Raw genomic sequence first — 14,603 nt, 5'->3', positions numbered from 1 at the left:
ATTGATACACATTAAAGTATATAAAACGGTTTTATGACCCATCATACTATACGCGACAGACACAAGACTAGATACAGGCAGGACTTTAAAAATGATGAGAATAGTCGAGATGGAAACACTGAGTTGAACGAAGATAGACAACAATGCGGAACACAGGACATAGAAAGATGGGTGAAATAGAGACGAGGATTTTAAGACAAACACATAAAAAGAATAGGAGACGATAGACCCGTTAAAAACGCAAAAATAAATAACCCAGTAGGAAAACGATCACAGGGAAGACCACCAACATCGATAGCGAGAATGTTGACCTGCTCTTCCAGGGAGGACGTGTAGGCAATGAACAGGCAGTAGCCTATCAATATGGATGGGTCGAGCTCTATTACGAGTAGCAAATTAGTATTAAGGCGCGTTTCCACGGAAAGTGTATCACGGCTTCGTACTTGCTTTTGTGCATGTGTTGAAGGGACCCTACCAGTCGTGGATCGGGGTTTGTTCAGACGGACTGAAGTATCAACGAATGAGTCGTGATTCATAGAGATTTGTGCACAAGAATGAATCAGTTGCCAAAATCGAAAAAAGAACGGAAAAAAGGCGATGGTGGGTTAGAATGTGGATACTTGAAACGAAATAGGGGATATTTCGAGGGCGCGAAGAGTAGTAGAAAATACTTTAGGCATACTTGTGAGTAAATTCAGAGTTTTTGAAAAACCAATATCTCTAAAATTCGTATCGGCGGATGAAGTAGTACTCGCTTGCTTTGCGGTTTAATCAATTATGAGGATGAAATCGTCAAGCGCCAATAACACATTGCTTGCTTTAGTAGCTTCTAACAACTGCCCAGAGACATCCCCGACGACAGGCACAACAAATTTCGCGTTAAGTACCGCGATTATTTGAATAATGAAAGAACCGTGCCCTGGAAAAAGCAACTACTGAATATTATGACAAATGCAGAACTGTAGCACATCAGTGTCAACATATTATCTATTGTATATCTTGTACAATAGACAATACACTATTTTGTATAATCAGTATTATACAAGTGTCCCGTTTTGACTGCCCGAAACTTTACTGGGATACTCCCTGACTGAAAATAAACAAAAAATTCTTAATACGCCAGTAATAATAATAATAATTCACTTTATTGCCCAACAAAGATCAATTACAGGACAATATTACAAGAAAACAAAAGAAATAGCACATGCTATAAAACAAATATAACTCGCATCCTCTGCAAAGGGGACTTGACTAAAATATTGGATATGCAGTTCCTCAGATAAAACTTATTGGTACTACGTGTTGTACGCGTAGGCACCGTGAAAGTGATCCGCAACAACAACCAACCACAATCCAATCCGGCTTGCACTAACTTCTGTGCAAGGCAAATTGTGACGTCACAGCAGGGATGTGTAATCCCTTGCACGATCCAGGTATGATCTGTCCAAGCGTAAAAACAAATATTTGAGAAATCTCCTGTGAATTCTTTCCAGTATAAGTCTATGAGATATATATTGAGGTGACCAAATTACAGAGCCATATTCCATTTTGGATAATGCAAAGGTCAGAAATAGGGGCTTGTACATATTGATGTTAGAAAAGGTACGCAAGGTACGAAAACAAAACCAAGCGTCCTTACTGTGGTACAAAAGAAAATTTGCGGTCAAAAGTAACTCCCAGGTTTTTGATAATAGATAGTTTCTTAAGAAGGACACCTTCTATATAATAAGTGGATTTTACCAAGACGTCCAAGTCCGACTGAAGACTGACAACATCACGGTCCGAAAAAATAGGTCGAAATAGTTTCAGATCATCCACATAGGCTAGTACGCTAGATGAGAATTTGCCTCGAAGGTCAATCAAGAAGACAACAAATAGTAGAGGACCTAGATTTAAGTCTTAACGAACACCAGACCTTACCATAAACTCTACGGATAACAGTTGTAGTACACATAATTTATTCTACTCGACAGGTAAGAAGTAAATAGTTTCATACGCTTAGGAGAAACCCCAAAAGCACTAACTTTATACAAGAGGACATAATGATGAATCATATCGAATACCTTAGAAAAGTCAGTGTATACCACATCCACCTGACCACCCCTATCTAAATATTCACAAATCACTTCAGTAGCCACCGCAGGATTAGTAATCGTTGAACGATGCTTGATAAACCAATGTTGATAAAGCATGTGGATAAAGCATCATGTATTGAACGTATTCTTGGTACGTACGCCATGTTTGAATACAGGAACAATGCGTGAGCGCATTGTAGGAAACCAGCAAGTGCTTAAATATAAGTTAATTATGAAATGAAGAGATCATCATCACCAGCAGTAAATTTATTAAGTAACCTTTTCAGGCAATTAAAAACTCATTCCTCAGTGACATCAGCTATAAAGACGGGAGGATTCGTTGAGTGTAACATCAACCATATTGTAAGCACACAAGTATATAGTATAGAGAACTGTTCTGCAAAAGCATTAACTATACTATCAGGATCAGTGTAGATTGATCATACGTCATCTTACCAGGAAGTCGAGAGATTGTTGTTTTCTGTATTATACAGGGTGTAACTGAATAACTGCAACAACCTTCAAGGGGTGATTCTTTAGTGAATTTGAAGGGTACTTTAATATATGAACCATGGGCGACTTCGGCGCCCCTAAGGAGCTACACACCTTCAAAAATGGCGAAAAATGTTGGTTTAATTCATTTTTCTCGAGAACTATAAACACCAGGAAATGAAATTTGGGGAATAAGTAACCAACGTAATCACCCCTGTTCAATTTATGCCTAGATTTTTTTAAGATAATACGAGCCCTAACAACTATATATTGAGACATAATAGAATTTATATATAATTAACAACAATTAAACAGATTATTTAGTTTTAATAAATTTTTCAAATTAATATTATTTGATTAGACAATTATTAACAACAATTTTGTCTAATAAACACAAAAAACAAAATACATATCCTATTACTTCTAATTAAAGTAGAAAAATTTATATTTTGCCTGATAACTAAATATTCGGACATGGCACAATTTGTCTTTCTAATATGGAGTAACATCGTCCTTAGATTTTATAACCGCTTGAATTCGGTTGGGCATTGAATTCACTAAGGTTCTGCACTGTTCAGAAGTAAATCCATCCGAAATTTGTTTTATTTTGGCTTTAAGTTCTGGCAATGTCCGTTGTGGGTTGTTCCTCAAAGTTTGTGCCACACTGTTACAATTACATTCAGATCTGGACCGTTGGAAGGCTAAGACAGAACGTTAATATTTTGATCGCCAAACCATTTTTTTGTAGTTTTGACTGTATGACAAGCCGCTCCATCCTGCTGAAATATGTAATTTTCGCCAACATTTAACTTCACAATACTTGGTAATAAGCTGTTTTGTAGTATTTGTTGATATTTTGCTTAATTGTTATTATCCTTAGCTTTCTTTGATGTGGTTGTGTGTAAAATTAATTTTTTTTTGCTCTCTTTGATAATGTATGTGTATGTATGTATGTTACGGGAAGTGCGTATACTATACGCGGCACCTAGGCCCCAACGGGCCCCTTGTACATCCTCCTCTAAGAGGTCTAAGATGTTAAACGCGAGTTTAACTCGATTTCTGGCTGATTCCGCTTCCTGACCGACCCCCCTCACCGGGCGTGCTATGGCACAGGCCCAGTGCGGGTTCGCCCCTGTCAGGTGCCGCTCAACGATGCCACTCACACGCTGGCCCCTCCGTACCAAGGTGGAGCAAAGCTGCTCATCAACCCTTGGCCCGGGTACGCTCTCACGAGGTGTAGCTTCATGAGCGCTAACGCGCATTCAGCCATGTGTTCAAACCCCTTACACACATGGGTGATAACGACAACCAGAGGTGTACGACTGTTTGCCGGGATCGACGGCTTAACGTCCCCTCCGAAGAACGGGTAGGCGGCTTGGTGAATATGTTTAAACCGGGGCTCGAACCCGGAACGTCTGAGTGTCAACCCGAGAGTTTAACCGCTGAGCCTCCGCCGAACCTCTTTGATAATTTATTTTCAGAAGGTGCCGGTCGTTAATTATATTTTGCTTTAATTATTTCGATTGCCGATGTTTTCGGCAAGGCGGTAATGTTCAGAATTATACTAATTGTAATTATTCATTTCAAATTTAGTTCAATTTACTGTCCGTCTACCTCAATACATTTATTTTCAACTTTGTAATTTTCTTCGAGCAGTGCAGGTGATCCTCAAAAACTAGTTTTTATATTAAAAACCATGTTTTATGTATTTATCACCTTCACAAAAAAAAATCTAAGCAAAAATTGAACGGGGGTGGTCATGATTAGTAATTTAGAAGGGTAAGTTGAAGGTACAAATAGGATCAAAACGTGCCCTATTATGAGTTAAATATATTCCCCAAATTTCATTGTCCAACCAAAATTTCCCGCCATTTTTGAAGGGGTAGCACTCCTCCAAAAATGGCAGGGGTGGAGCTGAAGTCACCCATGGTTCATATATTAAAGTACCCTTAAAATTCACTATATCACCCTTGAAGTTTGTTGCAGTCAATCAGATACACCTGTATAATTCCAAAAGTTACGCAGATCAGAATTAAGCGATTGTTCAGCACTAATAGTAAAGGAAGAGATTTTCTGTTTAGTTAAACACCTCAGCCTTTTATATTCCGCTGAATGGAAAGCACTACTACTTCTCCTCTTCTTCCTATAATAGTCTTTCAGCTTTAATACCTTAATTTCTGGGGTGTACCAAATAGGGTATGATGATCTACGACACAATCTCTTCGGAAAAAATAAATCGGACGAAGTGTCGGTGCTCAGACCGCTCACTGCCGAGCACTCATTTTTCTTCAACTCCTTACAGAAACTACTCAGGTTTTTAAATTTTGAAATAACGTCATTCGGTCCAAATCCAGGAATATTTAGCGCATTAGAAATTCTCTTCGCTGCTGTCATTCTCAAATCTCGGTTTCTGTAGTCGTCGATAGTTGCATCATACAATACTGGTTCACTAGCATACAATTCGAGAAACTGCATGCTGTCATTGTTTTGTAATTTAATAACACGATTTTTCATTATATTACTGGTTGCCATCTTGAACCGGTATACGCAAGCGCACTCACGACAAAAATCGATCCAGTTTGATCGGAAACGTGAGCCACGCTTGCCTGGGACAAGTCAGACAAGAAGGTGAGTACTCTTCCTTCATGTTATACAAGCTGAAGACCTGCAGAGTGGCGTACTTGGTCCAATTTTGTACCTGTTATATAACAGTGATACCCCGGCGATAACCGGACGAGGTGACGACACCGCTGTTCTGGTAATTGGTGCAAGTGTTGAAGAAGCAACTGAAAAGTTAGAGTATTATAAACCAAATTGGCGAATGGGCTAAAATCTTGGAAGTAAAGATGAACGAAGGAAAATCTACCCACCAATAGAATTATTCTGACACAGTTAAATACCTTGGAAAAATGCTGAATTGGTCATATACAAGTAAAGTTGTTGCCTGTGTAGACCTATGATATCCAGCTATGGCGTTGCGTAAGTGAAACTGTGAAATTTAATTGGCCCAACTACGCTATTAACCTCTCTTGCCATGCTGGAAGCTTTATGGAGTTTAAAAGACAAATTCTTAAGAGGGTCATCCCGTGTGACTGGTTTAAAAAAAATCGAGTTTTTTAAATACCTTTTTCTCATAACTGTATTTTTCTAAACGGTGATCATGATATCTCGGAATTTATCGAACGAATTTTTTTCAAATTTGAACAACTTTTTCAGTATTGTAAGTACTTTGCATACTAAGATAATTTTGATTCGTCAAGCCGTTTTTTTTTTCGTGGTGAGGAAGTCGTAAAAATCATCAAAATTCACAAAAAAAGTTCAACATGATGCCAATCATTTTTTAATAATCTTCAAAAACCAGTTCATACTTTACAGATTATAATACCGTTTGGTTTTTTATTTGTAATAAGCAGAACGTCTGCAAAGAACCGCAAAACACTATTTGTTGAAAATGAGTGGCTAAGATGCAGTGTATTTCAGCAATGAGGATTATGCCTACTGTAGGATTATTCGATTCTCAAAAAAAAATTTAAAAAGAAAGCGAAATAAAGGAGCTTTGACACGGGATAAGCCCCTTAAAACAAAAATTTGTCTTCATGTGTAAGAATTTGTTTTAGTTTGGCTACTATTCAATAATTCAATATTACAATGTATTAAAAAAATTACCCCTTCATGTCTCATTAGATGTCTTCTTAAAGAATTATGATCACCCGTTCTATAAGAACAAATATGACAACTATAAGGTTTTTCCCCTGTATGTTGTCGTAAATGTAAATCTAACATGGCTTTCCTCGACGATTTATGTCCACAAATATTGCAAACATACGGTTTGAATTTATTATGAACACTTTGTATGTGTTTTTTTAATCCTTTCGAATCGGCAAAAATATTATTACAAATATCGCATTTTTTGTGCGAACTCCAATTCGGGGCACTTTGAGAATGATTCAAATGCAAAACTTGATGGTTTCTTAGTTGACTCATCTGTTTGAAACGTTTACCACATTCATTACATAAAAATTCTTTTTGTTCTTTATGAATCAACATGTGGGATAATAATTTATGAGCAGAAAATGCTTTATAGTTACATGTAACGCAAGTTAATAACCCGGCATCAATTTCGTGACATTTCCATAAATGTAAACTACAAATTCGCCATATAGAAAATTGTTTTTCGCAAGTTGGACAACGGAATTGTTTTTTATTTCCGTTTACGTGACAATGTTCGTGTCTTAACCGATAATCTTCCAATGCAAAACGTAAATCGCAACCTTTTACCGAACATTTAACTTTTTTTGACGCCTTATGTTGGCTTTTAATTATACTAATATATTCTTGTGTTCTTTGTTTATCGCCGGCATCTTTATTTTTATTTTCTTTTTGTTTATTATCTGATGCAGTTTGAGATTTTAATTGGTGATTTTTTATCATATGCGCTTTTAAATCCTCGGTATTTGTGTAACCTTTGTTACATTCACTACATAAAAGAATAACTTGTTTGCTTTTATTAACATTTGTGTTTAAGATAGATTTCATTTTTATTGGAGTTTTAGGAGGATTTTGTGCGCATTTTCTTTTAATCAAATGTTGAGATATTTCATCAATCGATTCTGTTAAATACAAACATTTTTTGCATTTATAAGCCGTAACGGTTTCAATTTGTTCCCCCAAATCTATTACAACTTCTTTATTAGTATCAAATTTTCCACCATTTGAAGTTAATTGATCTTTATCTATATTAATTATACTCCCATCCGGGTTTAATAATTGAATTGTTTCCCTTTTATTTGCCCCCAAATCATTTATGTTTATCAAACTATCTGATATCTTTTTGTTATAATCATCTTTCTTTTTAAAATTAACCTCGTAAACTTGATGATCAGAATTTACAATAATTTCCATCTCGTTACCTTCTGTATTAATGCTTTGAGCGTTCTCATCACTCTCCTGCATTTCGCTTTGAAGGTTCAACTGCAACAGGACATCGTTTGGAAGAAATAAACCATTTGACGTAATGAAACCTTCACTTGGAACCTTAATAAAATTATAAATATAAAAAATTTAATTGTTAATTATTTTTAATTACCTCAATAGGATATTCATCCGTTTCCTTACATTCGATGGTACCTGCTGGCAACTCGCTTTCTTCCTGTAGAACAATTTTACGAGTCTCCAAACTAATTTGTCCTCCAGAAGCATCTATTTACATTAATTAAATTTTATTTGCCTCAAATTAATATTATATATCGACTCGGAGCCTGCAATATCTCCTAACTGACATTTTTGTTTAAACTAGCATTTAGGAGGGGTTAAAAGAAATCGAAGTGCGCATATAAATCAGTCTAATGCAATACCTCCTAACATATTCACGCTATTATTGCGCACAATACCTCTAATAACGACAACCCACTGAAAAATAGTATTGTTCAATTGGAACAAGGAAGTGTTGAATGTAACAAAACTATTTCACCAAGTAGTAGTACTAGTTGTGATATTAGTTAAGATGAAAATAATTATACAAAGGAAAGTGAAACTTCATCTGATCAATGTGAAGTTGAAAATTGCGATGATTCTGAATGTAAATTTAACTTTAATAATAATAGTTACGTTAATAGAATTACGTCATGTTACAAGTTGAAGTTCATAAAATTGAAGCTGAACACGATGAGCAAGGAAATGGGAGAAAAAGAAAATTAAGAGCTGACAAAGAATCATGGATTCGTGAGAAATACAAGAAGTTGCGAGAACAAGGTGAAAAGAATTTAGGATTCTCCAAAAAGAAAAACGAAAAAATGAAACAAGACACGCCTCGAATGGAAAGGAAGTTAAAACCAGCATGCAAATCAAAATTTTATAAGAAGTCAAAGACGAGGAAGTGTTCGGATATAACAGAGAACCACAGAGAGAGCTTATTTGAGTATTTTTGAAAGAAGATGTTATGGGTTCAAAGAAAAGTAAACATATCTACACATGTTGAGAAGTATCAGTAAAGAGAAAGACGACTGCTGAAGGTCATGAATCAAGGAAACAGGGATACCATCTGAATACCAATAACAAAAGGCAGCAAGTTTTCCGTACCATGTTTTTAAACACTTTTAATTTATCATACAAGACAGTGCAGGAATGGGTAAACAACAGCCACTATGGGATACACCAGCATTCAGAACAAAAGTTAACAGTCAGCTGTAAAAACTTCCATAGCCTCAAATGGTCAAAAAATGAACAAGTTTTTTGATGAACTGCCCAAACTACTCTCAAAACTGTTTCTGAAACCATTTTTAACATTGAAACCACTTATTGTGAAGATAACAATTTGCAGGATTTGTCTAAAAAAATACTTCTACCAACGATTTAAAGACAAAAATTTATCTACACCGGGTGTTTAAAAATTGTGTTCGGATATTTTTCCACCTTATAGTTCTCATATAGATAAACAAAAAAGTTTTAGTAAACCTAGGTCCTAAAAGCAGTGGTTTCGAAGATATAAACAATTCCAGTGTTATTAGTGAATGAAGCGTCTTGGTCTTCAAATATTTATTTAATTGGGGAAAATACAAATAGAACATAAAAACTAAACACAAAATGTTTAAAGTAAATGCTCTACGTGACCTTCCTCCATTTGAAGACATGCTTGACTCGTGACTCCTGGAGATTGGCGAATAGTCTTACATGCGTTTAGTATTCTTTGTTGGAGATCCTGCAAGTTATTAACATACTGAATACACTAATGATTTTAAGTAACCGCATGCAAAAAAGTCTAGAGGATTTAAATCAGGTGATCTAGGTGGCTAAACTATTGAACCTCCTCTTCCTACCAATTTTACTACCATAAAATTCAGTATTAAGAAAATTACGAACAATGATTGCAAAATGTGCAGGCGCGCCATCATGCATGAACCATATTTGTAACCTATCCGGGAGTGGATAAAATATCCGAACACAATTTTTCAAGTCTTCTTTGAAATATACAACTTGGAAACTTTTAAGATTTTCAATTGCGTACTAGTAGGCTAGTGTTTATGAGTATCTATCTGTCAAATTTTTATTCAAGTTATAAGTGTTTATCGTTAGAGTATTTCTTAGCTGTCATCAACTTTCATAATAATGTCATATAAAAATTATGAAAAATGGGACATGATAGTTTGTTTTATACAATCTGGGGAGAATGCAGAGGCTGCAGGAAATTTATATCATAAACGATATCCAGAGAGGCGACAACCTTTTAATGATATTTGGAATGGAATTAGAAGAAGTAGTAGTTCTAAGGGCAGTGGAAAATAATCCACAGATATCAAATCGGCAATTGAATGTAACCACGGGAATTTCAAGAACTAAAGCTAGGCGGAATTTGAAAAAATTCAGATGTAAATCATACAGAACTAGCAAAGTGCATTACCTCAGACCAGGAGATTTTGAACGGCGCATGAATTTTTGCCAATGGTTCTTGGGAAAATGTGACGAAGCACGTAATTTTTCTTTAAATTGTATATTTTCAAATTTAAATTGGTATTTTCAACCGTTACAACTTGTATACATGGGCACAGCACAACGACCATTTAATTGTGGAGCGGAGGAAGGTTTGGTTTTGGCGTATAAGCAGGGATTTTTAGAGGTCGAATTATCGGTCCATTTATTTATGATGATTTCCCCACCTCCGGAAAATATTTGGACATATTAAGGCAACAAATGGAACCTGTTGTTGACGATTTACCTCTAGCGCACCTGAGAAATGTATTTTTTCAACGTGATGGTGCGCTGCCTCACAATGCTGCTATTGTCACCAATTTTTGACCGCAGCTTTTGGTGATTGTTGGTTAGGTAATCAAGGTCCTATTCGTTGGCCGACTCGGTCACCGGACCTAACACCTATGGATTTTTTCCTTTGGGGAAAATTGAAAGATGTTATCTATAAACAGCCAATAAATTCCCGACAGCAATTGAAGAGCCAGGTGCAAGAATGGGATAAATAACAATATGTAAATAGTTCAGTAAAGGTAAAAAACTTTTTTTAATTTCATGTTTGTATTTAAAGTGATGATTTGATTTGTATAAATAAAAATGACAATTTTATCTGAGCAAATGTCAATTTTTCCAATATTGTGAAATCATAGTAAAAAAGCAAATTATGGTACAAGAAGGAGATATGTGAATCCATATTTAATTTTTTTTGGGAGCGGTTGGAGAAAATAACATTCAAAACTTTTTATTATTTAACAGACGGCGAGGAAACACTTTTATCAAACAAAATAAACAAAACAATTTTTAACAACACGTAAAAGATATCAAAAATCTTCCCCAGAAGAGCTACCGACAGCTCTGAAGAAGCCACTGAATCAGAATGTGAGTTTCTTGAAGCATAATACTTCAACTTCTTCGTTTTCTATTGCTTCCAAAGACTTTTCCTTAAAATCGCTATAAAACTATTTGTGGTTTGTATGGACGGTTATCTTGTTTTAGTCAGTGCATATCCGGTTCGTATTTTTGAAGATATATCACACATTATTGATATGTTTAAATCGCTAGACAAGTAATATTTTGTCGTTCTGTTGCGGCTATAATGGGAACATCGTTTTGAGAAACTGTTGTATGCGCATGCACCTGTTCTTTTAAATCATCTGTAATAACTAGAGCTCGGATTCTTCGGTACCTAAGTCCAGTCGACCAGTTCACGAATGTTGCGTTATTGACGAGCGACGCATAGCCAAGGTCCCGAGTTCTCAGGTCTGCAGCGTTGTCATGGTAATCCATAGGTGCGCGTTAGCAAGGATCTGTATTAACGCTAAATAAGCAAGAAATTATGTACTTTATTATAATTTTTCTCGACTCCCAGTTCTTATTTGGTGAAATTTAATAATTGAATAATAATGACTTTTTCTAAATTTACTTCAGAAAATGACGACCTAACTCGACGTCACAACTGATAACTGGCACAAATGTAACTGCTAGAACTAACAGGCCATATTTAGAAGATATTTCTTGGTTGCAAAATGCTACATTGTTGTCAATTAATGTGAACGTATCGCCAAAAATCGCTATTAAGTGTGCCATTGGAATAAATTATAAAAACTAAAACAATAGGGTAACTCAGTTAATAAAAATCAAAATATTAACTCTTAACAGAAGTAGTTTTAAATTATAAAACCTAAAACAACAAGGCACTTCTAATTAAAACAAATCAAGAAAATATTCGATGATAATTAAATAAAATATTCAATACACTCCGTTTGAAATTATAAAAACTGAAACAATAGTACAATTCTAATTCAAAAAATGATGGATTTAATAATAAATAAAAAGGATATTAAATGAATTGGTACTGAATTCTCTGAACGGAACACGGATAAATGCAGGCCTGGCATGCTCATAGATGTGTGAGCGATCGGAAAGGTAGATCGCGTGGTGGGAGTGTATTTATGATCGCGCCCCATAGGTTCTGCGCTGTCGACGCTACTGAGACGGTACCGAAATATCCGAGCTTTGGTAATAACACAAGGTCTGTTGGAGTGTCGACCCCGTTTATCTTAAACGGGTGTAATTCTCCCCTAGCCCTTTTAGTTTTTTGTATATTTCGTTTCCATATTTCTTTTACGACCGCGCTTCTGTTTCACCCTTTCTTTCTCGTCAGTCCTATCGCTATCCATTTTAGTAAAGTTACTTTCACTGGAAGAGCTCATCACTGCGTAATGGCATAACTATAGTATGTTCAATTAAAAATCTGTCAACTCTAAGCTACAAAACATTGCGAATGACACATTATAAAACATCAATCAAACACCACCAACATACAAAATTTCAGTATTGTCCTCACAGTACAAAAAAGTCATTATTTACATATGTGTGGTGGGCAAATAATAGTATGGGATCTTATCCCATTATTGCACCCGTCTACAACACGGGATAAGTAATTTTCTCTCACAATTCTGATTCACTTGGCAGAACATAATGCGTATTTATGTTAAACGATAAATACGAATTTTTTTAACAAAAATCCCATTTTCTTAAAATTTTGCGTATATCCCCTTCTTGTACCAGGCTCTTCAATTAGAAGCCGCAGTTGTAAACGCTTTTGCAGCACTTAAGCCTATTAAGCTTATCAACTCGGCAAAAAAGTGTACTTTAATTTAATTTTGTTTTTACTTTTGTTGTTTATTATTATTTATTGTTGTTTTATAATAAGTTTTATTAAGTTAATCTGCTTCTTGTTTATGAATTTATGTTTTAATTCATTGTAACTAACTATCTTAATACTACTTATAAATATCATCTCGTTTTTGCTTTATTTCCAAAGTCTACTTTTTCAAAATCTGCACAAATTTTAAAGTTGTATATTTCAAAGAAGACTTGAACGAAATATCAAGTGTACTATATTTTATGCTCTCGTCGAATTTGCAAAAAGATGTTTAATTTAAAAAAAAAACATTTTTATGTCAATAACTACTAAAATATTGCTTCGAAGGAAAGTTAACTTATTTCATCGAATTTTACATAAAAAGTTGCTTTGGAAACGTTTCCACCAAAGAAATTGTATATATAGAAGCAGTTGAAACAATGAACGTGCACAGATCGGACCAGCGGCTGATTATCGCCGAACATTCCCGAATATTATTGCCCCTAGAATAAGGCATGCCACTAAAATAAATAAACCTATTTGCGAATCAATAAATGATTCGTTTTTCTTAATTTTTATTTATTTATATTTTCTTTGTAAATAAATTGTATGTAGATTATACTAGTGCTTTTAGTTAGATATAAAACTTATCAATCAAAATACTACATACATAATTGTATCATTTACCAAGTTGTTCTACATAGTACTACTCTTCAAGTAGTAGTTTCTACGTCCTCTGATTAATTTAAAAGATTACATTATATTTATTGTGTTTAACACTTTAAAGTCTTATTAAAACAAAGATATAGAAAAAAATGCATTCTACAATTTATAAAGGTGTTACGATAATAATTTTTCAATTAGTAGTTAGTTTAACAATCAATTTTTGATTGTAATTTTATATAAGAGATTAGGGTGCTCTTTGGATACGCCACTAGATAAAGTCTCACCAATTTCATCTAAATCGTATACGCCACTGTCGCTAGGACCAAGGTCAATTTTGTTTCCAAACATATGCTCTTGCGTTGGCTTCAAACCGGTATACAGGCGAACATAGGCGATGCAGCTTCTATATATACAAATTCTTTGGTTCCCACAGAAAGGAAGATTTATCAATAACAAAAAAGTTATAACGCCTTTTCGAAAACGCACATTTTTGAAAAAGACCTGTATCTCTGAAACCGTAAGAGATATAGATATGCGATTTTCGCCATTAAGTTTCTTAAAAAAATCGAGCCTCAGACAGTGATATCATTTTATCGAGCCTCAGACAGTGATAAAAATTCTGCAAATTGAAACATCTTCAAGAACTCAAGTCAGTCCTACCAAGAGATGTCCACCATTTTTAGGACAATTTACCTCACTAAGCATTTTGTTTTCTGTTATGCTTTTACTATAAATTATATTAGGTTTATTACTGTCGTATTAAAAAGATAAAGTTAGTGTTTATTTTTACTTTGCTACTCCTTAGCTTTGAGTCAAAAAATCCTATGTTACATTAACTTAAATGCAATACCTCCTAACTCAAAATAAAAACATAACAATGACACCATTGGGTGTTTAATTTTTTTCCTGTCATAAAGTGTATAATAATAACTACAAAGTACCAAAATTCAAACAAACCATTATTAACTTCTCCTAAAAAGTTAGTCTAACAACAGTTAGGAGATATTGCAGGCTCCAAGTCGATATATTATCTTACCTTCTGTAATTACCGATCCATCCAAAAAAATTGGTAAACCATCAATAGTCCAAGCATGAGTACCAGCATCAAACTCTTCAAAGATAGTTTCACAATTCAAAGTGGGATCTTGTACTCCCAACGCAATATCATTGCTTTGTAGTAAAAAACTGCTAGTTATGCTGGGTTTCTCCCTCAAATAATTTAAATAGGTTATATCATCGGTTGAGTCCATGGTGGTGGTCAT

The 14,603-nt window shown here is 34.8% G+C and overlaps 1 protein-coding gene across 1 annotated transcript in view; it reads right to left on the bottom strand.

Moving 5' to 3' along the window:
• LOC111415973 (zinc finger protein 260-like) overlaps window positions 1–14,603 on the bottom strand; it is a 16,916-nt gene extending 2,313 nt beyond the window's left edge. The window contains exons 1-3 of the mRNA XM_023047886.2: window positions 14,378–14,603; window positions 7,654–7,766; window positions 6,234–7,601 (exon numbers count right to left, since the gene is read on the bottom strand). Coding sequence (XP_022903654.2) covers window positions 6,234–7,601; window positions 7,654–7,766; window positions 14,378–14,603 — 1,707 coding nt within the window. The remainder of the gene's footprint in view (window positions 1–6,233; window positions 7,602–7,653; window positions 7,767–14,377) is intronic.

This window comes from Onthophagus taurus, chromosome 1, assembly GCF_036711975.1.
Source record: "Onthophagus taurus isolate NC chromosome 1, IU_Otau_3.0, whole genome shotgun sequence".
Lineage (NCBI taxonomy): Eukaryota > Metazoa > Arthropoda > Insecta > Coleoptera > Scarabaeidae > Onthophagus > Onthophagus taurus.
The sequence above is the reverse complement of the archived record's forward strand: the minus strand, read 5'-3'. Positions and strand labels throughout refer to the sequence as shown.